This window comes from Capricornis sumatraensis, chromosome 4, assembly GCF_032405125.1.
Source record: "Capricornis sumatraensis isolate serow.1 chromosome 4, serow.2, whole genome shotgun sequence".
In the NCBI taxonomy this organism is placed as follows: domain Eukaryota; kingdom Metazoa; phylum Chordata; class Mammalia; order Artiodactyla; family Bovidae; genus Capricornis; species Capricornis sumatraensis.
The window spans coordinates 41,504,696-41,531,939 of record NC_091072.1 but is presented as its reverse complement, the minus strand read 5'-3'; the positions used below and the strand labels follow the sequence as shown (position 1 = coordinate 41,531,939).

Genomic DNA, 27,244 nt, shown 5'->3' with positions numbered 1-27,244 from the left:
TTCTGAATTCCCCTTGATGTTCTGAGTACTTCTTGGTTTTCAAGTCCAGACTTCCCTATCTATCTTTATATCAGGGCTAATTAATTTAACTGGCTGACTTAGTTGCCTTGTGTATAGAATGGAAGGTTTTAATTTAACTCATAAAGGAGCTACCGTGATTAATTAGTTTAATCTTTAGAGCTTCTGACTGAAGTTGCTCAGTAGCAAACATTTGATCATATAATATAATTAAATTACGATGAAATCGTAATAGTAATTTACTCTCCTAACAGCTACTGGAATTAGGTACCTGTGTTGACACACAAACACCAACAGTCCCACAGTTCTCTATAGTTTCAGAGTGTATTTTATCCAATTATATGGGAAGATTAAGTTGTTTTATAAAGTTTAATAAAAATGTGTGTAGTATGTTGGGCTTCTAAAAGGTAAGTGATGGAACTGCTAAGATATATACTGTTCTTTCAAATCTGCTATAATCTGTAGGGTGTTTCCCGTTCACTTTTTGAAATAAAAGGACAAAGCTGTAGTCATTTTGCAGAGTGAGTACATCCCTTTAGTTAATTGATTATGCTCTGTAACTATATGCTGAACCCATTTATAAAGGATTTTACCTCCTGCTGGGTTTACAGCACAACTGAACCAAGCTATATCTTGCTTCCCATATTGTAACAGATTCTTTTTTTCTGGTTACTTAAGAAATTACATATGTAAATGATGTGATAAATAATTGATGAACCGCCTAGCTTTGCTTCTAGTTACCAGTGATGCCATTCTTCCCAATGTATCTAGATAGCAGTTCTCTTCCCAGCAAGTTTTTCCTTGGCATTTTAAAAGATATTTTAGCTCCTGCAGTGACAAAGGCCTATTTAGAAACTGCAAGCATAATTTACTTACCTGATTTATGAAGCAATTTGTACAACCTACTATATTCATGCTAGATGGGAATGGATCTTTGTTAAGAAAACAAGGTTCTTTAACAATTGCAAAACTTCATATTGTTGCATTTTATGATGAAACAAAGCAGATAGGGGCAATTATCCTTTGTGTTTTATTAAACCTTGATAGAACTGTTAGAGGTTAATGGAGCTATTATTTTTTCCACTGTCAAAACCTGCTTTAAAGCAAGATCAAGAGCACTCAGTGCCAGAAATCCAGCACAGAGCACAGCAGATGTGCCTTGTTTTAGCAGTTTTACAAATCACTTTGGTCTACCACCATTCAAATAAATCACCCATTAATACCAGAGCAATAAAGTCCCCTAAAAACAAACCCTGATGATGGGTGACATTTCCAGCAATGTAGTACAAGCTTAGTGACTATAAAAATATTATTGTAAAACTAAACGTGTGCTCTTTTTTGTAACTGAATAAAGCAAATCCTGTTAATTTTTGAAGATGATTCTCATGGGGATTCATAAAACAATAATGTATCCAGTTACCTGGAGAAGTGTGGTCTGATGAAAATGCTAGCTGCAAGTTATTTCTAGAATAAAGTTTCCGAGGTGGAAATCACACAAAGCATCACCTATAGCTGACGATATTGAGGGTCGTGGTGTGACTTCTGCTCCTTGAGAAGCCTGTCTTAGCAGCCCTATTAAGGGAGTCACTCGAGTTTCTTAACAGCCTCACTCCATTCTCCTCCCCTCATCCCATCTCCCTCCTGACCACAGCCCTCTTCAAGCTCCAAATCCAGAGAAGCACCTGGAGAGTGGCAGGGCTAGCTTTCTCTGTGGTTCTTCAAATGCCCTTTCTGAAAGCCAGCATGTCCTAGACATCAACTCAGTAACAAATGGATTCATCCAGCAGTGGCATAGTGGAAAATTAGACTGTTGTATTTTCTAACCTACTAGAGCACAGAATCCAGGCTGACAATGAGGTTTTACTACCAGATGCTGTCACCTTGTTACAAAAGCTTGAAAAAGACTCCTCATGGTTTTAATGTTTCCTTCCATGCAGAAGGTATAGGGATTCTAAGACTATGGTATTTTAATTGACCAGTTATTTAATTAGTTGTGCCTCATTCATATACTACATATAATTTTGGTAATAAGAATGATTTTCTCTTAACCGTTGCCAAGCACATGTCTATAAATGACAGATTCGAGGGACTCAGTCATTGACAAGGTGCAACATAGAAAACAGAGTGTCTTAGAAAACATGGTGTCTTGACTTGCAAAGGACCTAATTTAATGTTGTTTAACATCCTGTCTATGGATTCTTACATTTTTATGGGTTGACCTACTACTATTCTGAAAGCTGATAAATTTCTATTTTTACTCAATGCTCAATAAGTGTTGCTACTTTCTTATAACTCTCCTGGTCTGATAAACATTTACATGACTTGAATGACCAGGAGACTAATTTCCTCTAGGAAAAGAATGTATTTTAAACATCTCCATGACAGCTGTTGGTCTTTCCTCAAGGTTTTCATGCTGAAGGCATGAAGATGACATGGGGCACAAAGACCTCACTGAAGGAGAGTGTGACGTCACCTTGCCATGCTCCTTCAGGCCTCCACACACTAGGAAACTCAGTCATTCAATGGACAAGTGTTTATTGAGCAACTGCTGTGTGCCTGAGCCTCTCTGCTGGGCACTTGGTAAGTCTCAGTGAAGACAGCGGACAAAAATATCCTCCTTCAAAGAGTCAGTATTCCTACGGGGGGATTGGAAGAGAGAGGAAGCAAATGATAATGTATATGTATTTAATATACTATTATAATTATATATTATATAATATACATGTTATATCATGTTTAATATATTTATATATAATTTATACACAATGTAGAATATACATATTATTATATCAATGTTATATAATATATAATATTCCTCACATACACCTCCACATATTCATATAAATGCATATGCTAAATATGCACATATAAACACATAAAAATAAGGCTGATATGTATGAGGTGTGTGTGTGTATGTGCTCAGTCACGTCCAACTCTTTGCAATTCTATGGGTTGTAGCCCACTAGGCTCCTCTGTCCATGGGATTTCCAGGCAAGAATACTGGAGTGGAATGGCAATTCCCTTCTCCAGGGGATCTTCCTGACCCAGGGATTGAACCCATGTCTCCTGCACTGGCAGACAGATTATTTACCACTGCATGACCTGGAAGCTCATATGTATGACATACTGTGATAAACGATACAGAGAAAAGCAGAACAGGCAACCAGAGGGGTAAAGTGATGCCTGGGCAAGGTGTGCAAAAGGTACGCAGGGTGACCAGTGAGAGCCTAGGGAGCAGGTAAGCTCTGAGAAATGATGTGAAGAAGGGAGAGACAAGCACCTTAGGGAAACCACCTCAGACTGAGGAGACAGAGGAATGAAGACTGAGGCGGGAGCTTTAAGAACCAGCCCCAAAGCTAGTGGACAAGGGCTGGGGGAGAACAGACGGGGAGCAGGGGTGAGGCGGTCCTGTGCGTCTCTGTAAGGGACGTGGACTCACTTGGGCGGTGATGGGAAAGCTTCAAAGGGATCTTAGCAGAAGAGTGATGAGATTCCACAGATCACTCTGGATGAAGTGCGGGGTCTCGACCGCAGGGAAACAGGCGGAGACAGGGATCTGGGGTGAGACTGGTGAGTAATGCCCCTGAAAACAGCGGCGGTTTGGGCTGAAGAGATGAGGTTGGCTTCTGACGCAGCTGGAGCAGCAGGCTGGCTGGTGTCCGGGGCAGGGATGGCGCCAGGCTCTGGGTCCTCAACAGCGAAGAGCACTGGCCTTTGTTCAGAGGGAAAGAGACGCTTATCACCCTTGCGTGTGCAAATGCTGGGTGGGCAGCTGGATGCACCAGTGTGGAAATGGACAGAGAGGTCTAGGGCCGTCAATCAGAGATGCTCCATTCTGCTCCAGTGGTGGCTCACACTGAAACTGCTTTCCAAACGGTGACTATTGTTGAGATGCTTTGCCTTTCTTTACCTCTCGTTTTACCCCTATCAAAAAGGGATTAATGGTTTCTTTTTTTCCCATTCCTCAGCTTGCACTGATCCCTGTTTACAGAGAGAGGATTGAAAGGAGAGTCTTTTTCTGGGTGGAGTTCATTTTTGTGTGTGATTATGTTGCTAAGTGTGGAGGCTGACAGGAATGGAAGAAATTATGAAAGACAAGATTAACTTTTTTTTTTTCCATTTAACACCCTGGAATGTAAGTAAAAATGGAATATTACATACTAATATATGCCATTTGCTCTTAAATTATCCCAAACATAAGAAGACAAGGACTGAATGTAGCAATTTTAGTGATGAGTGGATAACACAGTGTGACCCAGCACAGCTAGGATGGTCATTTATAAGGACGTATTTTAGAAAGTGGATTAATGAGCCACACCATGTTAAGAAGCTAAATCAAACATTACATTGTTACAACTGCATCTTTAACTGTACAATGTAGCTAAGGCATCATTTACACTGTTGCCCAAAAAATGGAACTACAAAACTGGTGAAATGTGCCCTTCCAAATAACTGTGTCTGAGGCAAAAGAGAAAGACAATATATTATAAAAGACAATATTTGATCAATTGCCTTTCATTAACAGGACTATTTGGCAATTTTGAATAAATATCATTCTGTTTCACTTCAGATATTTTTTTCAGAGGTGGAAGAAAATTGATTGCCCATGGTAACAAAGGCAATGAAATAAATGACTTATAGTCAAAAGTAGAAGAATTTTAGGGTCTTTTATTTCATAGTATGCAGTTGTTATGCATTATATTTTCCCATTTTTCCACCATGTTTCAATCAGCTTTACATTAAATAATGGCTCTGAACCAAATGTCCTATCCTGCTTGGGTATAAACTGTTGTAACTGCAGATGCTTAATACACAGCCTGTGCCATCAATTCTTCTGAGTGAGTTACAACAAATCAATATTGGGTTTGTAAAGTCGTTTGTCTTTAACTTTACACAGGGAGAACAATCTCGAGCTGAAAAATAACAACCAAGGCTTTTGTTTGTCCTTCTCCCTACAGAGTTTTACATTTTTGAGTTAGAAGGGCAGTAATGGATAACCTACCCTCCTGACTCTCACACTTAGGGCTGCTAATATTGTATTCTGTTGCATTGTATTCTGTAGACAAGAATGGCAAGAAGAAAAGGAAGAGGAAAATATGTCTACAGCTGCTGCTGCTGCTAAGTGGTTTCAGTCGTGTCTGACTCTGTGCAACCCCATAGACGGCAGCCCACCAGGCTTCCCCATCCCTGGGATTCTCCAGGCAAGAACACTGGAGTGGGTTGCCATTTACTTCTCCAATGCATGAAAGGGAAAAGTGAAAGTGAAGTCGCTCACTTGTGTCCGACTCTTAGCGACTCCATGGACTGCAGCTTATCAGGCTCCTCTGTCCATGGGATTTTCCAGGCAAGAGTACTGGAGTGGGGTGCCACTGCCTTCTCTGAAGTCTACAGCTACCACTGTGTTAAAAGGGAAGCAATTTAAGAATCCTTTGGTACCAAGCGCTTCCAACCCCAGAATAAAGAGGAGCCCCTGACTGAGTTATTCCAGGTACCCTTCTTGTTGTGTGCTGTCCAGTAATGCTGGGATCCTTTAAAGCTTTAATTAACTAGACATTTACAGCATTCTGCAGAATTAATACCTTGATTCTCTTTGAGGTTTTCTGTAAACATTGTTAGTCAATAATAAATGAAATTGGTGAAAAACTAAATTTGTAAGTCATTTCATTCTAAGAGATGTTGTAGAAAATGGCCTTCACTATATAGATGAGTTGAAATATCTACACAGCCTTTCAGGTCACTCCACCTTACATGGTTAAATTGATGCATGTTAAGGATTAGAGTGAATTCCTGAGGTTTAATTGGTAACATGAAGTCAGGGCAGGATGGAGGAACACATTGACTTAGTGATTTCAGGGCAAAACCCACAAATGATTCATCAGATTTCATTGAGAGGCATAAAAGAGAAAATATGTAGGGCTTTTGCTCCACAACATGGATATTTTTCCTTCTTCATTTATTTAATCATCAAACACTTGCTAAGTGCTTGTTAGCTTGGGTTATATTCCATTTAATATATATTCTATGGTGTATGTATGTGTGTGTTAGTTGCTAAGTCATGCTCGACTCTGTACCCCTATGGACTGTAGCCCACCAGGCTCCTCTGTCTATGGGGCTTTCCGGGCAAGAATACTGGACTGGGTTGCCATTCCCTTCTCCAGGGGATCTTCTCCACCCAAGAATGAACCTGCATATCCTGCATTGGCAGGCAGATTCTTTAACACTGAGCCACCCCAGAACCACATTGTGTACGCACAACCACTTCTTCAGCAAACTCTGAGAGACAGTAGAGGACAGAGAAGCCTGGCAAGTTACCGTCCATGGGGTCGCGAAGAGTTGGACATGACTTAGCAACTGAAGAACAAAAACAAATGCCACTTCTTTATCTATTTATATGTCAACGTTTAGGTTGTTTCCATGTGTTGGCTATTGCAAATAGCAATGGAGGGGGGATAGATGGGGAGGTTTGAATTGAATCGTACACATTACTGTATTTAAAATAGATAACCAACAAAGTCCTATTGTATAGACCAGGGAACTCTCCACAAAAAGGAAAAGAATTTGAAAAAAATAGATCCATGTATATGCATAATGTGATCACTTTGGTCTACACCTGACACTAACAATATTGTCAGTTGACTATACTCTAATACAAAGTAAGCATTCAGAGTAGGAGGACAGCTGCTCTTGTCAGTCAGTCCTGTCATTCTGCAAGCAAACTAGCTCTGCACCTGTGATGGGCAGCAGGTGCAGGCTTTGATCAGGGGGTGGGCAGGGGGAGGGGGCGGTCAATGGATAATCACACAGCCTCTGCTGTCCCATTTCTTACTCTGTGAGGAGTCTTGGGAAGAAGACAGACTCATGAACAAAAATGTCCAGGTGGAAAGAAAACTACCAAAATAGAGGTCCACACAGATGAGGTGGACCAACAGCGAACCATAGCTGGCAGATCCCATGATAAGTATTTCTGTATTTCCTTACATCCTTTCCCAAATCCTCAGGGGGAAGGAATTGAGGTCCAGAGTGAGCTACGTTCTCTGTGCCCAAGAGGGCTCTATACTTAGATTTAATCTCAAGAACATCAGAGGCAGTCGTCTCCAAGAAAAATCCCACACTCAGGGTAAACCACAAGAGAAGAAAAGTGAAAGTTAAGTGTTAGTCCCTTAGTCATGTCTGACTCTAAATCCCATGGACCGTAGCCTGCCAGGCTCCTCTGTCCATGTAATTCTCCAGGCAAGAATACTGGAGTGGGTTGCCATTCCCTTCTCCAGGGGATCTTCCCGATCCAGTGATCAAACTTGGATCTCCAGCACAGAGTCTTCACCCTCTGAACCACCAGGGGAGCCCAGAAATATAGAGACCATGGCTTATTGAATGGCTTGAAAAAATAATGAGACAAGTATGAAAGACACAATGTTTAATATAAATACTGAATGTAAATAAATCAGATAATCTGTATATAAATGACTTAATAAGAGTGTCAGCAACTGACATGCCTGCAGCAAGCCTCACCATATCTATAAAATGCATGTATCACCTTCGTGTGCCCCCTTCTACACCATCACAGTGGGAAGGGGGTCACTGCTTCCCAAGAAAAGGTTGTATCCTGGATGGGGCTTTAGGGGCTCTGTGTCCTGGGCTCACCTCTTGTGAGGAATCAAACTATTTCCTAAGATCTTAGAAAACAAGGTCAGCGCTCTGGGCCCTATCTCCTTCTCTGGCAAGTAAGATCCAGATTGTTTGAATTCTTGGCTGACCTACTACGTACAATCGTTCCTTCTTCTCTTTATGTACAGCAAAGTCCTAATGGGCGTGGTTGCAGAATGCCCACTCCCTGCCCTATACTGGAGCAGGCAGTTATAAACACGACACTTCATCTACTCAACAAGAATCATTACCATTTTATTTTTATAAATGATGCAACTTAGATTTGAATACAATCAACACTCTCACAGCTATTGAATCTTGTCTCTGCGGCTTCAGTCTGTGTCCTCTTTTCTCTGAAGCACTTAATTTAGTTTCCTCAGACACACCTTCTGCGTGAATAACATACTACCATTTATTACAAGGCTGATCTTAGAAGGCTTGCAGTTTCCTCAATTCTTCATTTCCTCTAATGATTAATTTTCAAGTCTAACAAAAAACGTGGCATAATACTGTTGAGAGATAGGATGGAACACTTTCTAATATCACTGAGTTATGACTCATTTCTCAATTTGTATTCAGATAAGGACCCAGACATACTTATTTTCTTTTTCACATTCGAGCTTGAATGTGGCACTAAGAGATGCATTTGATGTCTGCCTGTTCTGGCCTCAGACCTCATGTCAATTTGATGGAAGGGTTCACTCAATACATAGTTCTATGTTCCTATGGGCTGCTTCTTCAAGGTTTTTATCCATTAAAAAAAATCAACTGCAAAATAATTATAAACAGCACATCCCCCATTTTAGGAAACATTCTGAACTAAAAACTAACAACAGCAAAATCCTAAACCTTCATTTTGAAATAATTACTTGCTTTCTTCTTGTCCTCCGGTAGTTTTCTTCCTTCATTAAGCCCAGTTCAATTTGAATAATACTGCCCATAATTATCAAACAGGGAGTATATACTTGAGTATATACTGGAATGGAAAGAGAAACTGGGATCAAAACACCTGAGGGTGGAACAGCTACTTAACAGAGAACTCTGGAAGGTCCGGTCTCAGACAGTGGCCCATGAGGGCAGAGGGCACAGGCAGGCGTGAGATACACTTAGAATTAAGATGAACACATGCTCTCTCCAAATAGAGTGAAGTGAGTGCAGACGCTCTCTCCCAGAAAATGCTTTTGACGGTAGGAAAGCAGAACGAGATGCAGTGGGGAAGGCAGTTTAGAAAAGCACTCCTGCAGAAGCGCTCCCCTCTAATGGACACATCCATCCTCATACAGAGAGAGGCTGACTTACAGACAGAGTTCTTATGGCTGCTGTCCTTGCTGGGCATCACCTTGACTCCTCTTGACTTCAATTCAATCGCCTTTTTCACTGGAAGAAACAAAAGAAAAATTATTAGCTAAGACTCAGAGCAGTATCGTGAAACTGCATTTTATCTTCACAGCATCTCCAGTCATAACTGCTTTCTTACCAACCCCTGGAATATGGGACATGTTCTAAGGGGTGAATGATGCAAAGTAAACCAAGTACAAGAGCTTGTGAATAATTAATGCAAGGCTATCTGCCAGCAAGATCATATCTTATAATCACAGTGTTAGAAGCAAAAATAATATGTGGTGAGATTACCATCTATATCCAAACCTGCTTACCACCACTTTCTAACTCTGTTACATTCATGAAAAATTTTGAGGACAGATAAAAGTTATTTGTTTATTCTTCTAGTCATTTAATCACTCAAAATTTAACAAATATTCATTGGTGGGGAGCTAGTTTGAGGAAATCCTGTTCTGAGTGCTTGGAATAAAATGCTAAATAAGAGGACACCAGTGCTTCCAGACTCTCATAACCAATAGGCAATATGAAAATACATATATGGTATTGATTTCTAAAATTACAGTTCTCAACTGAAAATATTCCTTGATTTTTCTAAGTCCTACATCAAACATTTTATGAAATTCTACTTCTCTGGTCATTTCTGAGGGGAAAAAATGTGGGAAGTCATTTGTGGGATGAAACTAGAAAATGAAATTTTAATATGAAATAATTTGCTTTAAACATCAAATTTATATTTTATTAAATTAAAAAAAGCAAATATTTATGATTTACATGCTTACATATGATTTACATATATGGATCTAGAGTACCATGAAGCTCTGGGTTCACATCTTTGCTCACAACCTGGTATCTACGTTGCCTGTGTAAGTAAACTCAGAGCTTGTCAATTTATCTGTAAAAGGGGTGTGATGGTTAGTTGATATGTCAACTTTACTAGGGCACAGAGTGCCCAGATACCTTGTCAAATGTTTTCCTGGATGTTTCTGTGAAGGTGGTTTTGGGAAGAGAGTAAGTATTAAATCCACAGACTGAGTAGAGTGGCTTGCCCCTCTCCAGGTGGCTGGATCTCATCTAATCAGCTGAAGATCTGAATAGAACACAGCACTGACACTTTCCTGAGCAGGATATAATTCTTCCTGCCTGACTGCCTTCATCCTGGGTTATGCTCTTTGCTTTGGAGCCAATTCATAACCATTACACAAGCATAATGGCAAGCTGGTATTGAAAGTGAAAGTGGCTCAATCGTGTCTGACTCTTTGTAACCCCATGGACTGTACAGTCCAGAACACTGGAGTGGGTAGCCTTTCCCTTCTCCAGGGGATCTTCCTAACCCAGGGATTGAACACGAGTCTCCTGTATTACAGGTGGATTCTTTACCAGCTGAGCCACAGGAGAAGCCCAAGAATACTGGAGTGGGTAGCCTAACCCTTCTTCAGGGAATCTTCCAAACCAAGGGATTAAACTAGGGTCTCCTGCATTTCAGGCAGATTCTTTACCAACTGAGCTATCAGGGAAGCCCAAGCTGGCATTATTTCTACCTAAAAGACCACTGGATTATTTTTCAAAATATTTTTTCTAATTTTTATTTTTTCTAAATTATGAAAGCATAATAACATATTTGTAGGAGACTTGGAAAATGCAGAACAAAATTACAGATAGTTCTGCTATATACTACAGTTATTTTTTTCAGTAGATAAATTAAGATTTTTAGTTGGAGTTTCTATATCAAACTCTAAAATATTAACAGTATGAAACAGAGAGAAGTAGAAGGATACAATAGACCTGAAAAGCATTGTGAACCAGTTCAACATGATTAAGATTTATACAGTGTCCACACAACATCAGGGTACAAGTTCTACTCAAGCTCCCATATACTACAAACCAGGAGATATTGGAACATATCTAGACACATAAAACGAAGTCTAAAAATTTCATGGTTTAAGGGGGCTGAAATCATGCACTCTTTTCTCTTATCACTGTGGAACTATGTTAGAAATCAGTACATCATGAGCAACGCTGGGCTGGATAAAGCACAAGGCAGAATCAAGATTGAAGGGAGAAATATCAATAACTTCAGATATGCAGATGACACCACCATTATGGCAGAAAGCAAAGAACAACTAAAGTGCCTCTCGATGAAAGAGAAAGAGGAGAGTAAAAAATTTGGCTTAAATCTCGACTTTCAGAAAACTAAGATCACGGCATCTGGTCCCATCACTTCATGGCAAATAGAGGGAGAACAGTGGAAACAATGACAGACTTTATTTTGAGGGGCTCCAAAATCACTGCAGATGCTGACTGAAGCCATGTAATTAAAGCATGCTTGCTCCTTGGAAGAAAAGTTATGATCAACCTAGACAGCATGTTAAAAACCAAAGACATTACTTTGCTAACAAAGGGTCTGTCTAGTCAAAACTATGGTTTTTCCTGTAGTCATATATGGATGTGAAAGTTGGACTATAAAGAAATCTGAGCACTGAAGAGCTGATGCTTTTGAACTGTGGTGTTGGAGAAGACTCTTGATAGTTCCTTGGACAACAAGGAGGTCCAACCAGTCCATCCTAAAGGAAATCAGTCCTGAGTATTGATTGGAAGGACTGATGCTGAAGCTGAAGCTCCAATACTTTGGCCACCTGATGTGAACAACTGACTCATTTGAAAAGACCCTGATGCTGGGAAACATTGATGATAGGAGGAGAAGGGGACAACAGAGGATGAGATGGTTGGATGGCATCACCAACTCAATGGCCATGAGTTGGAGCAAGCTCCGAGAGTTGGTGATGGACAGGGAGGCCTGGTGTGCTGCAGTCCATGGGGTTACAAAGAGTTGGACATGACTGAGTGACTGAACTGAACTGATGTTAGAAAACAGTATAAAATGATGTTTGAAAAGATCTCACATATTTTCAAGTGCAGTGCAACATTTATCAAGAGAGATCTTCGACTTAGCCATTGAAAGCCTCAAGAAGGTTAAAAGAGTGAAAAAACACAGATGATGATTACAGAGAAGAAGGCATTTAAATGAGAAATTAATGTCAAAGAAATTTAAAATATCCTTGATTTTTTACAAATCTTATTTGCATGATCTCTTTGTTTCCATGGCTCTGCATGTTTAGCTGAACCCAGGAGTGATGAGTGGAATGTTTCCTTCTTCACATAATACAACAGGGTCTGGCCTTGGATTCTGAACCCTGGTCCCATTCATCTAGTCATGTGGCCTGATAAAATGTTTAAACATTGTGTATGTGGGCTGTCAAATCTTTGCACACGAGCATGCGTTCTTCTGCTACGCATTTCACCAGGGAAATCGGAACAGTGAAGGGACTTTACACACCTTGGAGAGCTCACTGAGGAAGTTAGTCCTGTGCGGTAATGTGGTCCTAACTGATCTGAGCAGCACCATGGCTAGACCGCGGGACTCCTGGAATGGACAGCACTCCTGGCAGATATGCGGTGCTCCCTCACTGATGGCCCCACATGGAAGGAGTGGCCAGTGGTGGCTGCTTGCTGCCAGCCCCTCAGGGGACCCTCAGGGACAGACCGCCATGGCCCACGTCTTCAGGGACAGATCATGTCAGGGACCACCCCATGGTCCCTGGGATGGGGTACTCCATAGTTCCAGAACTGTTTCCAAGGGCCCTGGCGTCACTGAGGCCATCTGGATGAACCCCTGCGCAGCCCCCTGGCTCTCTCTGGCCCTGCTGCTCCGTCTCCTCCCGTCCACAGGAGTCACCGCACAGGATGCTCCCTGGTGGGCATCCCCAGCTCCCGTCCACTCAGGACACCCTTCCAGAGAACCATTCATCTCTCTGCTCCCGCCACGTCTGCCTTTCATTCTCATCCACATCGCCATGTCCTGGAGACAGATAGCACAGCAAATGGAAGCCCCATCAGCAGCCCACTATCCCCGCTGAGGAGGCGTGGTCTCCACATCAGGTCTACCCAGAGCAGGGCCTTGCTCTGAACCAGCAAGCCTTGATGTCTCTCCCATGACACCCAACTTCTGTGCTGAAACAACGCTATCTTGAAGTTACTCAGGAGAAAGAAGACAAACGCACAATAAGTAAGGAATGCAGCAATCGATACAAGATAATAAAGAGCAGAAAACTCAAAACAAATGTCACCCAAAATAAACAGATAAAACAAACAAGACTTGATGCTTTCAGAAAAAAAAAATGAGTAGCCTTCAGGATGCAATAAAAGTATCTGAATATATAAGACTTCAGTGAGAGTCTAATAAATTTTGTAATCTTGCAAGTAACTGCATGTAGCTAAGTGAAGCTAGGGAATTCACCAGGGAAGTTTTTTTGTTTTTTGTTTTGTTTTCCAGTGTGATGGAGATGGCTGTACTTGCTCCCCTCCTCTGATTTCTGGCTGGTTTTAATACATCCTCTTACTGGACAACCCTGGTTCTCGGCAATGTCATAAAGAAATGGAAAAGACCCTCTTCAAAGGGTCTCTCCCCTCATCACCCCCTGAGGCCCCTCCTGTCGTCCACCAGATTCCTCCTCCCTCCCTACCCCTCAGGAGAGAGAGATTTCCACTTTCACGGAAAGCAGCAGCCGTGAGGGAGAGGGTAGCTCAGGCAGTCGCATCCTCAGAAAGACCAGTGACCCAGGACAAATTCCTCCATCGCCCTGTTCTTTCCCATGAGTGCCTACACAACTGGTTCTCAAAGCTTGGAAACAGTGGTAAAACACTCTTCCTGAGTCAAAAATCCTAAGTTACTAAACACAGAGGCAGAAGTCATTGAGAAACCTCACAAACTATGGAGGAAACTGTTTCAAATATATATATCAACTGCTGACAAATCTAAAGAAGCCACGGTTTGGAATTAAAAATATAACCCCTGTTTAGTGGTCATATTATTAACTCAGAGCATTATCATAATTTTACTAAAATTTCTTCAGGCTAAAAAATTCCATCTAAGTGGCTTATGAAAAGAATATTCACTAATCCTTGGAAAGGCTTTGTATTGCAAGAGCTCACTACATACACACACACACTTTCACATTTATGTTTCATATTATATAATTTATGTTATATATATATACATTATATACTATGTACTCATATATGTACGTTTATATATTATTATTGCACACATAAATATTTTACACATTTACTTTATAAAATAGAGTCTAAAATATTTATGTATATAAAGTACATAAATTAATCTATTGAGCTTTCTTATGGTTAGAAATGTCCTTGTTATCTAACATTTGCCTTATAATTATTTAATCAAAGCTTTCTGTCACACTTGATAAGTAGGCAATTATAGTCCATAAGCTATTTATCTTTTATATTTACATTGTCTTTTTATATTATCACATTACTAGCTATGACATTATAAACTCCATTATTTATGTTAACTTCTTTTTTGGTGGGGGTATTACTTTTTGTTTGTTTGTTTTCTGTGAAATCTCAACATGAGTCAGCCATAGGTATACATGTACCCCTTTCCTTTGGAACCTCTCTCCCCATCCCACTGCCTCTAGGTTGATACAGAGCCCCTGCTTGAATTTCCTGAGCCATACAGCAAATTCCTGTTGGCTATCTATTTTATACATGGTAATGTAAGTTTCCATGTTACTCTCTCCATACATCTCACTCTCTCCTCCCCTCTCCCCATGTCCATAAGTCTATTCTCTATGTCTGTTTCTCTGTTGCTGCCCTGTAAATAAATTCTTCAGTACCATTTTTCTAGATTCTGTATATATGCATTAGAATATGACGTTTTTTCTTTCTGACTTATGTCACTCTGTATAATAGGTTCTAGGTTCATCCATCTCATTAGAACTGACTCAAAAGCATTCATTTTTATGGCTGAATAATATTCCTTTGAGTATATGTACCACAACTTCTTCATCCACTCATCTGTCGATGAGCATCTCTAGGTTGCTTCCACGCTCTACCTATTGTAAATAATGCTGCAGTTAACAGTGGGATACATGTGTCTTTTTCAACCCTGGTTTTCTGAGTATATATACCTAAGAGTGGGATTCCTGGGTCATATGGTGGTTTTTTAAGGAATCTCCATACCATCTACCCTAGTGGCTGTATCAATTTACATTCCCAGCAACAGGGCAAGAGCATTCCCTTTTCTCCACATCCTCTCCAGCATTTGTTTGTAGACTTTTTGATGATGGCCATAGTGACTGGTCTGAGGTGATATCTCATTGTAGTTTTGATTTGCACTTCTCTAATAATGAGCAATGTTGAACATATTTTCATGTGTTTGTTAGCCATCTGTATGTCTTCCTTGGAGAAAAGTCTGTTTAGGTCTTTCTCCCATTTTTAGATTAGGTTGTTTGTTTTCCTGGCATTGAGTTATCTGAGCTGCTTGTATATTTTGGAAATTAATCGTTTGTCAGTTGTTTCATTTGCTATTATTTTCTCCCATTCTGAGGGTTGTCCTTTCACTTTGCTTACAGCTTGCTTTGCTGTGCCACAGATTTTAAGCTTAATCAAATCCCACTCATTTACTTTTGTTTTTATTTCTATTATTCTAGGAGGTGGGTCATAGAGGATCTTGTTTTATGTCATTGAGTGTTCTACCTATGTTTTCCTTTAAGATTTTTATAGTTTCTGGTCTTAGCTTTATGTCTATAATCCATTTTGAGTTTATCTTTATGTATGGTATTAGGAAGTGTTCTAATTTCATTCCTTTACATGTAGCTCTCCAGTTTTCCCAGCACCATTTACTGAAGAGGCTGTCTTTGCCCCCATTGTATATTCTTGCCTCCTTTGTCAAAAATAAGGTTCCCATAGGTGCATGGGTTTATTTCCAGGCTTTCTATCTTGTACTATTGGTCTATGTTTTTGTGTGTGTGTGCCAGAACCATACTGTCTTGAAGACTATAGCTTTGTAGTATAATCTGAAGTCAGGAAGGTTGATTCTTCCAGCTCCATTCTTCTTTCTCAAGACTGCTTTGGCTATTTGGGGTCTTTTGTGTTTCCATATGAATTGTGAAATTTTTGGTTCTAGTTCTGTGAAAAAGGCTATTGGTAATTTAATAGAGATCACATTGAATCTGTAGATTGCATTTGGTAGTATAGTCATTTTCACAATATTGATTCTTCCTACCCAGGAACATGGAATATCTCTCCATCTGTTTATGTCATCTTTGATTTATTTCACTAATGTCTTAACATTTTATATGTACAGGTTTTTTTTTGTTGTTGTTGTTGTCTTTTTTTTTTTTTGTCTCCTTAGGTAAGTTTATTCCTAGATATTTAATTCTTTTTGTTGCAATGGTGAATGGAATTGATTCCTTAATTTGTTTCTGATTTTTCATTGTTAGTATATAAAAATGCAAGTGATTTCTGTGTATTGATTCTGAAACTTCGCTAAATTAACTGATTAGCTGTAGCAATTTTCTGATACTATGTTTAGGGTTTTCTATGTACAGTATCATGTCATCTGCAAACAGTGAGAGCTTTACTTCTTTTCTGATCTGCATTCCTTTTATTGCTTTTTCTTCTCTGATTGCTGTAGCTAGGACTTCCACAACTATGTTGAATAATAGTGATGAAAGTGGACACCCTTGTCTTGTCTCTGATCTAATGGGGAATGCTTTCAGTTTTTCACCATTGAGAATAATGTTTTCTGTAGGCTTATCACATGTGGCCTTTACTATGTTGAGTTAGGTTCCTTCTATGCCCATTTTTTGAAGAGTTTTAATCATAAATTAGTGCTGAAATTTTTCAAAGGCTTTTTCTGCATCTATAGAGATTATCATATTGTTTTTATCTTTAAATTTGTTATTATGGTGTATCACATTGATTGATTTGCATATACTGAAGAATCCTTGCATCCCTGGAATAAACTCAACTTAATCATGGTGTATGAGCTTTTTGATGTGTTGCTAAATTCTGTTTGCTAAAATTTTTTTGAGGATTTTTGCATCCATGTTCATCAGTGATATTGGCCTGTAGCTTTCCATTTTTGTGTTGTCTTTGTCTGGTTTCGGTATCAGGGTGATGGTGGCCTCATAGAATGAGTTTGGAAGTGTTCCTTCCTCTGCAATTTTTTGAAAGTTTTAGAAGGATAGGCATTGTCTCTTCTCTAAATGTTTGATAGAATTTTCCTGTGCAGCCATCTGGTCCTGGGATTTTGTTTTTTGGGAGATTTTTGGTCAGGCTTCCCTGGTGGCTCAGATGGTAATGCCTACAATGCCTACAATGCAGGAAACCCGGGTTCGATCCCTGGATTGGGAAGATCCTCTGGAGAAGGAGATGGCAACCCACTCCAGTACTCTTCCCTGGAAAATCCCATGGGTGGAGGAGCATGGAAGGCTACAGTCCATGGGGTCACAAAGACTTAGACATGACTGAGCAACTTCACTTTTTTTTAGTTTCTTTCTGATCACAGCTTCAATTTCAGTGCTTGTAATTGGGTTTTTAATAATTTCTATTTATTCCTGGTTTAGTCTTGGAAGATGGAACTTTTCTAAGAATCTGTCCAGGTTATCCATTTTATTGCCATATAGTTGTTCATAAAATCTCTTATAATCCTTTATATTTCTGCATTGTTTGTTGTAACTGCTCCTCTTTCATTTCTAATTTTATTGATTTGATTCTTTTCTCTTTTTTTCTTGATGGTTCTAGCTAAAGGCTTGTCAATTTTGTAAGAACCGGCTTTTAGTTTTAGTAATCATTACTATTGTTTCTCTCATTTCTTTTTCATTTATTTCTGCTTGGATCTTTATGATTTATTTCTTTCTACTAATTTTGGGTTTTTGTTCTTGTTGTTATTCTTCTTCTTTTTTCACTGTCTTAGGTGTAAAGTTAGGTTGTCTATTTGATGTTGTTCTTGTTTCTAGAGGTAGGACTGTATTGCTCTAAGCAATAGAACTTAGAACTGCTTTTGCTGCTTCCCATAGGTTTTGAATTGTCATGTTTTCATGTCATTTCTTTCTATAAAATTTTGATTTCCCTTTTATTTCTTCAGTAACCTGTTGGTTATTTAGAAATGTGTGGTTTAATCTCCATGTGTTTGTGTTTCTTACAGTTTTATTTTTTCATTTAATTGATATCTAGCCTCATAGCATTGTGGTCACAGAAGGTGCCTGATATAATTTCAATTTTCTTAAATTTACTGAGGTTTGATTTGTGACCCAAGATGTGGTCTATCTTGGAGAATGTTCCACGTATACTTGAGAAGGTGTATATCCTGAAGATATCAATGAGATCCATCTCATCTAATGTACCATTTAAGACTTGTGTTTCCTTTATTAATTTTGTTTTGAAGATCTGTGCACTAGTGTGAGTGGGGTGTGTTAAAAGTTCTTCTACTATTATTGTGTTACTGTCAGTTTCTCCTTTTATGTCTGTTAGTGTTTGTCTTATGTATTGAGGTCTCCTATGTTGGGTGCATAGATGTTTACAATGGTTATGTCTTCCTCATGGATTGATCCCTTGATCATTATGTATTGTCCTTCCTTATCTATTGCAATCTTCTCTATTTTAAGGTCCATTTTGTCTGATATGAGGATTGCTACTCCAGCTTTCTTATGCTTCCCATTTGCAAGGAATATATTTTTCTATCTTCTCACTTTCAGTCTATTTGTGTCTTTAGGTCTGAAGCGGGTCTCGTGTAGACAGCATATATGTGGGTCTTGTTTTTGTATCCATTCATCCAGTCTGTGTCTTTGGGTTGGAGCATTTAACCCATTTACATTTAAAGTAACTATATATATATATATATATATGTATAACTATTGGCATTTTCTTAATTGTTTGGGATTGATTTTGTAGATCTTTTTCTTCTCCTGTATTTTTGACCATATAAGTCCCTTTAACATTTGTTGTAAAGCTGGTTTGCTGGTACTGAATTCTCTTAACTTTTGCTTGTCTGAAAAGCTTTTTAGGTCTCCATCAATTTTGAATGAGACCCTTGCCAGGTACAGTAATCTTGGTTGTAGATTTTTCCCTTTCAATACTCTAAATATATCCTGCCATTCCCTATGGCCTGCATAGTTTCTGCTGAAAGATCAGTTGTTAAGCATGTGGGATTTCCCTTGTATGTTACTTGTTGCTTCTCCCTTGCTGCTTTTAATATTCTTTCTTTGTGTTTAGTCTTTGTTAGTTTGGTTAGTATGTGTCTTGGTGTGTTTCTCCTTGGGTTTATCCTGTATGGGATTCTTTGTGCCTCGTGGACTTGACTGACCATTTCCTTTTCCATGTTGGGGAAATTTTCAACTATAATCTCTTCAAATATTTTTTCATACCCTTTGTTTCTCTCTTCTTCTGGAATCCCTATAATTTGAATGTTGGTGTGTTTGATATTGTCCCAGAGGTCTCTGATACTCTCCTCAGTTCTTGGCATTCTTTTACTTTATTCAGAAGTATATTCTGCTCTTCAGAAATTATTTCCACCATTTTATCTTCCAGCTCTCTGATTTGTTCTTTTGCTTCAGACATTCTGCTATTTATTCTTTCTAGAGTACTTTTAATTTCAGTAATTATTTTATTTGTCTCTGTATGTTGATTCTTTAATTCTTCTAGGTCTTTGTTAATTGACTCTTGCATTTTCCTCATTTTGTTTTCAAGGTTTTTGATCATCTTTTCTATCATTATTCTGAATTCTTTTTCAGGTAGTTTATTTATTTGAACTTATGTGTTTCTAGCTTGTTCCTTCATTTGTGTAGTATTTCTCTGCCTTTTCATTATTGTTTTTTAACGTATTGTGTTTGTGGTCTCTTTTTCCCAGGCTTCAAGGTTGAATTCTTTCTTCCTTTTGGTTTCTGCTCTCCTAAGGTTGGTCCAGTGGTTTGTGTAAGCTTCCTATCAGGTGAGATTTATGCTGAGTTTTGTTTGTTTGTTTTTCCTCTGATGGGCAAGGCTGAGGTGATAATCCTGTCTGCTGATGATTGGGTTTGTATTTTTGTTTTGTTTGCTGTTGAATGAGGCATCCTGCACAGGGTGCTACTGGTGGTTGGGTGATGCCAGGTTTTGTATTCAAGTGGCTTCCTTTGTGTGAGTTCTTACTATCTGATACTCCCTAGGGTTAGTTCTGTGGTAGTCTAGGGTCTTGGAGTCAGTGTTCCCAGTCCACAAGCTCAGGGCTTGATCTCTGCAGTTCCCTCACACTGACCAGCTTGAGAAACTCAGTCAGTTCTCCCCAGACCCCACCAGTCTTGGGTCCTTCCAACTTCATGGAGTTTCTGCAGGCTTGGGGGGGTCCAAGCTCCGGGGCTGAGGTCTTCAGACTTCAGCCATTGCCACCACCATGAGGAGAGCTGATAATGCACAGAGCTCCCAGGCCATTTCCATCCTCCTTAGCTTGGCATTTCTTATTTGGGCCTTTCAAAGAAGCTTTCTTTGTTTAAACTTCAATCAGAGATCTTTAGGAACTGCAGCATAAAATTTTACTTTGCTTATTAAGTCAAAGACTTTCCTTATGAACCCTCCTGAGTCACTTCTCAAGAACAGTCCTTCTGCTTGGTGTCCTTGGAGCCAATAGAACAGGACTGAGTTCACTTCAGAAGCAAAGGAAAGCTTTGTTCTCTGACAGAAGAATGGAGAAGCACCAGATCACATTCTAGAGCATATGCTCTGCAGGGCCTTCACTTATTCTTGAATTGGCAAAAGTAGGAGTTGTTCAGAAAAATATTCTTGGTTTATAGGCTACCTGGAAATTTTTTTGTTTGCCTTTATTATTGGGGAAGAATCTAAACTTTTGGATTACCTCAGAGATTTCTGTTAATCTTTCTTATTCTCAAGAGAAAAATAAGTGATTTAAAAAAATACATTTTGTGGAATCCCAGTGATTTGCATTCTTTCACTTGCTATAAGGCTCACTTCTTTTTCTAAGCGTGTATACCATATTTTAGAAACAGTTTCAAAATATTAATTTGCTTCTTTAATATATCCAATTATATCACCCCTTATCCAAACTGTTTCACATTTCTCCATTAGATTTTGTGTTTTATATTAAGGAAGTATCATCAAAATTCAAATCACTTTATATTTTAAACACATTTTTTAAAACTTTATCAAAGTATCACTGTAGTTATATAACTTAATTACTAAATATTTGAATCTAGATCCACTTTCCTATTCTCTGTTAATTATTATAAATGCAAAGTTCATGTTGATGCTGGTAAAAGTCTGTGTAATCCCAGGATCTTACGGCTGTTATCACAGATGGTGAAGTCATTTTCCATCTATGACCAGAGCCTTCAAATCTGCACTAGGGCTCATCTCTTCAGTGCCATTATTTTTCCTCCTTCTGCATAACCATTTTTCTTTTCTCTGCTTGATCGATTCCATTATTACACAAACATGTTGTTTCACTTTCCATCTTTATGAACTGAGACAAAGCAAATGAGCAAAAAAGCAGGCATGCAAGCACAGAACAACTAGCCAAAACATGGTCTGGTCCACATCCCCCAGCACTGCCTGGCCCTTTTCTCTCCTGTCCTGGAGCAGAGAAAGGAAACACCTCCTGGGAATCATCTTCTTTTCACCTCTCCCCATTCTCTCCTAACCTGAACACAGCCCATTATCAAAGACAGCGGTCACCACCCTGCCTGTTGCTGCCTCCTGTGGTCAGTTCTCCAGCTCCTCCTTGCCTGTGATGTCACTTCCCCACCCCCATTTCCAGATCCCACACTCTCCAGCTCTCCCCTAATTCAGTGGTCATTCCTTGTTCATAAGCCTGAATGTTGCCATGTGATGCATTGGTATTTATTAGTATATTTTTAAACTTTTCATGTACTCCCTTGAATCCACTAGAAATATTATAACATCTAATTAAATATTATTAGCATTATGATATTCTTATTGAGTAAGTACTTTTAAAGTGTTAATGACACTCAGTCTTGTCCGACTCTGCAACTTCATGGACTGTAGCCTGCCAGGCTCCCTTGTCCATGGGATTCATCCAGGCAAGAATACTGACAGGAGTGGGTAGCCATTCCTTTCTCCAGGGGATCTTCTGATCCAGGGTTTGAACCTGGATCTCCTGCATTGCAGGCAGATTCTTTACCATCAGAGTTGCACGGGAAGATTTGACACTCTGCTAAGTGCTAAGTGCTTTTAAACATCTTGCTTAATTTTACCACAACTTTATAAGATTTATGCTGTTTATTACAGAGAAAAACTGAGTTACAAAGAAGTTAAATAATATATTGTAGGTTATAGGGCAAGAATACAAAGAAGAACTGTACAAAAAAGATCTTCATGGACCAGATAATCATGATGGTGTGATCACTCATCTAGAGCCAGACATCCTGGAATGTGAAGTCAAGTGGGCCTTAGAAAGCATCACTATGAACAAAGCTAGTGGAGGTGATGGAATTCCAGCTGAGCTATTTCAAATCCTGAAAGATGATGCTGTGAAAGTGCTGCACTCAATATGTCAGCAAATTTGGAAAACTCAGCAGTGGCCACAGAACTGGAAAAGGTCAGTTTTCATTCCAATTCCTAAGAAAGGCAATGCCAAAGAATGCTCAAACTATTGCACAATTGCACTCATCTCACATGCTAGCAAAGTAATGCTCAAAATTCTCCAAGCCAGGCTTCAGCAATACATGAACCGTGAACTCCCTGATGTTCAAGCTGCTTTTAGAAAAGGCAGAGGAACCAGAGATCAAATTGCCAACATCCGCTGGATCATGGAAAAAGCAAGAGAGTTCCAGAAAAACATCTACTTCTGCTTTATTGACTATGCCAAAGCCTTTGACTGTGTGGATCACAATCAACTGTGGAAAATTCTGAGAGAGATGGGAATACCAGACCACCTGAGCTGCCTCTTGAGAAATCTGTATGCAGGTCAGGAAGCAACAGTTAGAACTGGACATGGAACAACAGACTGGTTCCAAATAGGAAAAGGAGTATGTCAAGGCTGTATATTGTTACCCTGCTTATTTAACTTATATGCAGAGTACATCATGAGAAACGCTGGGCTGGAAGAAGCACAAGCTGAAATCAAGATTTCTGGGAGAAATATCAATAACTCAGATATGCAGATGACACCACCCTTATGGCAGAAAGTGAAGAGGAACTAAAAAGCCTCTTGATGAAAGTGAAAGAGGAGAGGGAAAAAGTTGGCTTAAAGCTCAACATTCAGAAAACGAAGATCATGGCATCCAGTCCAATCACTTCATGGGAAATAGATGGGGAAACAGCGGAAACAGTGTCAGACTTTATTTTTTTGGCTTCAAAATCACTGCAGATGGTGACTGCAGCCATGAAATGAAAAGACGCTTTTTCCTTGGAAGAAGAGTTATGACCAACCTAGACAGCATATTCAAAAGCAGAGACATTACTTTCTGACTAAGGTCCATCTAGTCAAGGCTATGGTTTTTCCAGTGGTCATGTATGGATGTGAGAGTTGGACTGTGAAGAAGGCTGAGTGCCGAAGAATTGATGCTTTTGAACTGTGGTGTTGGAGAAGACTCTTGAGAGTCCCTTGGACTGCAAGGAGATCCAACCAGTCCATTCTGAAGGAGATCGATCCTGGGATTTCTTTGGAAGGAATGATGCTAAAGCTGAAACTCCAGTACTTTGGCCACCTCATGTGAAGAGTTGACTCATTGGAAAAAACTGTGATGCTGGGAGGGATTGGGGGCAGGAGGAGAAGGGGACGACAGAGGATAAGATGGCTGGATGGCATCACTGACTCGAAGGATGTGAGTCTGAGTGAACTCTGGGAGATGGTGATGGACAGGGAGGCCTGGCATGCTGAGATTCATGGGGTCGCAAAGAGTTGGACACGACTGAGTGACTAAACTGATAGAGTTTGTGGGGGCTTCCCAAGTAGTGCTAGTGGCAAAGAACCCACCTGCGAATGTAGGAGACAAAAGAGACTGCATGAGTTTGATCCCTGTGTCAGGAAGATTCTCTGGAGCAGGGCATGGCAACCAACTCCATTATTCTTGCCTGGAGAATCCCATGGACAGTAGAGCCTGACTATAGTTCATTGGGTCACAGAGTCAGACACCACTGATCCGACTTAGTAAGCACACAAGCATAGGGTTTGTGAGGATAACACTGTCCTGGAGCTGCTGGTCTGATTCTAGAACTTATTGGTTTACCAGGAGCTGCTGTTTCCTTCATAAACAATGCCACTTGTTTTAACCACTGCTGCTGCTACCGCTAAATCACTTCAGTCATGTCCGATTCTGTGCGACCCCAGAGACGGCAACCGGCCAGGCTCCCCCGTCCCTGGGATTCTCCATGCAAGAACACTGGAGTGGGTTGCCGTTTCCTTCTCCAATGCATGAAAGTGAAAAGTGAAAGTGAAGTTGCTCAGTCGTGTCCAACTCTTAGTGACCCCATGGACTGCAGCCTACCAGGCTCCTCCGTCCATGGGATTTTCCAGGCAAGAGTACTGGAGTGGGTTGCCATTGCCTTCTCTGTGTTTTAACCACACTTTACATTTAAGTTTTCTTTTTAAGGACAGTTATTGCATTACACAAGGCAATATTTAAGTAATTATATATTAGTAAACATGTATTATCAAACTGAAGTTTTCAAAATCATGATCTGATTGACTCTTCAAAGTGTTATCTAAGAAATCTTAGAATGAACTGGTATGTTAGCTCCTTAAACAAGGTTCAACATCGATTAATGTTAATCCTGTTATAACAAAAGGTATGCACTGAGTCACGTTGACTTAGGAGCTTCCCAGTTGGCTCAGTGGTAAAGAACCTGCCTGCTAATGTAGGAGACACAGATTCAATCTCTAAGTTGGAAAAACCCCTTGGAGGAAGAAATGGCAATCCACTCCAATATTCTTGCCTGGAAAATCCCATGGACAGAAGAGCCGTAGTGTCCATAGGGTTTCAAACAGTCAGACACGATGGAGCACAAATGCACATAACTGATTTACATTGTGGTGTTTGTTTCAGGTGCACAGCAAAGAGATTTAGAAATACGTATATTTCCAGGTTCTTTATCCTTATAAGTTATTGCAAAATATTGAGTCCAGTTACCATACAGTAAGTAGGTCCTTCTTCATTATCTATTTTATATAGCATAGAAAAGAAAATATTCACCAATTTGATAATTCTTAAATGCTATCTCATTTGTATTTACATTCTAAACAATTATCGTGCATATTCATTTACTCTGTGAGATAAATTCTCCTGTTATTTTCTCATGGTCTATATATTTCCCACCCATCCAGAGGGGATGTGTCCCATAACCCCCCAGGCTGCCTGGAGCTGCAGGTGGATGGAATCTTAGAAAAAGAACACTCCCTCCTACACACACACACACACACACACACACACACACACACACACACACACACCTGCAACAGAACTGAAATATCAAATTGGGTGCAGTCAGAGAGCCATGATAATGATGCATAATAAGAACAGGATAGCATGCTGCTGTGACCCGGTCATGTGAGGAGTCTGCTCTGGCTCCCACACCATCTTATTCTAACACTGCTGTTTCCCTCTCTTTTAAAAAAATTAATTTACTTTAATTGGAGGCTACTTTACAGTATTTTTTCTTTGAGGCCCTCTTTTGGTGGAGGAGGGTAGGGAGGCAAGAATACTGGAGTGGGTTGCCATTCCCTTTTCCAGGAGATCTTCCTGACCCAGGGATTGAACCCGGCTCAAATCAGGCTTCCCTGGTGGCTCAGAGGTTAAAGCCTCTGCCTGCAATGTGGGAGACCTGGGTTCGATCTCTGGGTCGAGAAGATCCCCTGGAGGAAGAAATGGCAACCCACTCCAGTATTCTTGCCTGGAGAATCCCATGGATGGAGGAGCCTGGTGGGCTACAGTCCACGGGGTTGCAAAGAGTCAGAAATGACTGAGTCACTTCACTTTCGCTTTCTTTACAGTATTGTGGTGTTTTTTGCGGTTCACCGACATGAATCAGCCACAGGTGTACATGTGATCCCCTGCACCCCCCTCCCACCTCCTTCCCTCCTAACTGAGCACCTGTAGAGGCAGAACTCCGGCCCTCCAAGGAGCGACAGCAGAAGCAGCCCGAGCTCCTCAGTCAGTTTACAGGAGATGAGGAGCCCTCACCACAGCCCTCACCCAGCTCCACAGGCCATTGCTTCCTTTCCTCCTTCAAGAACGTCCCCAGAGGAGATGCCATCTGGCTTCTCTCCAGTACATTCCAGTTGCCAGCATCACTCCTCCAGGGTCACTAGTGTCTCTTCCACGACCAGCCAACACCATCACATCGGGCACTTCGGAAGGTCATTGTTCAGTAAAACGAGGGTCACCTGACAGCCCAATAGCCCCTCTGACAAAGGAGCCATTGCTGCGGGACCAAAGGTCGACCTGCCAGACACCTGATCAGTCTCATCGGTGGCACTGGCAGAGCTGAGCTTGTGTGATTTCCTCACTGGACTCAGACCACGGCAATGTTTAAGGCTTCTGAATTGTTTACTTCTGGAATTTTTCCATGTGGTGTTTTTGGACCAAGGTTGACCTCAGACAACTGAAATTTGGGAAAGTGAAACAGTGGGTTGTGGATTGGGGGGTGTGGGGCTGTTGTACCTTATACCATGCCCGCAGCTCCCTTATTAGCCTAGCCTTACTCAGAATTCCTACAGTTTTTATGAGCTTTTATGATGTCTAGAACATGGACCCTTGAGAGAAACTGACGACCAAGTTTTAGGAATTGGATTCTCAAACTTCATTTTTATTCTTAAATCAGCCAGTTGTCCCTTCTTTGGTTGGGAAAGTTGTCCCCTTTCAGTTTGGCGTTAAGAAGAGATCGTTTGCATCTGCAAAGTCACAGGTAGGTGTTGACTGTGCTTCACGATATTAAGTTGCTGATACTCCTTGTTGTGGGGTATCAGAACCTTTTCGTCAAATGTCACTGAACAGCACTTTCAAATTAAAAGAAGACACTTTTATATGTGGAGATTTAAAACCACAAATAATATGTCTGAAGGACTGGCGTGGACACACCCAAACACTTGGTTACTGCATTCATTACTAATTTAAAGTTCAATTACAGTAAAATTCTTTATTGGAAGGAAGGCAATTAACTTAATTATTCCCACATGGTCAAGAGATCATGGACTTGAGGGAAACAATATGCTTCCCTGTGTTTCACCTTGTCAATGAGAACCATCAGGATTTAACTTGGAACGCATTGGGAGAAAAGATTTACTTAGCTTACAATCACTTGTTGGCTTACTCTACACACTTTATTTCAGGCACTTTCCTCCAAAATGGGTGGTGGTGGTGGAGGGCATCAAGAAACGAGAGGTGAAACTTGGGGGAGAGGGAGAAGGGGAACACAGTGGTGAGGTGAA

At 40.2% G+C, this 27,244-nt stretch overlaps 1 protein-coding gene across 1 annotated transcript in view; it reads right to left on the bottom strand.

The window, feature by feature from the left end:
• Positions 1 to 27,244, bottom strand: part of CSMD1 (CUB and Sushi multiple domains 1) — a 1,675,023-nt gene that overhangs the window by 687,852 nt on the left and 959,927 nt on the right. The window contains exon 7 of the mRNA XM_068971399.1: positions 8,962 to 9,039. Within this exon, the coding sequence (XP_068827500.1) occupies positions 8,962 to 9,039 (78 nt within the window). The remainder of the gene's footprint in view (positions 1 to 8,961; positions 9,040 to 27,244) is intronic.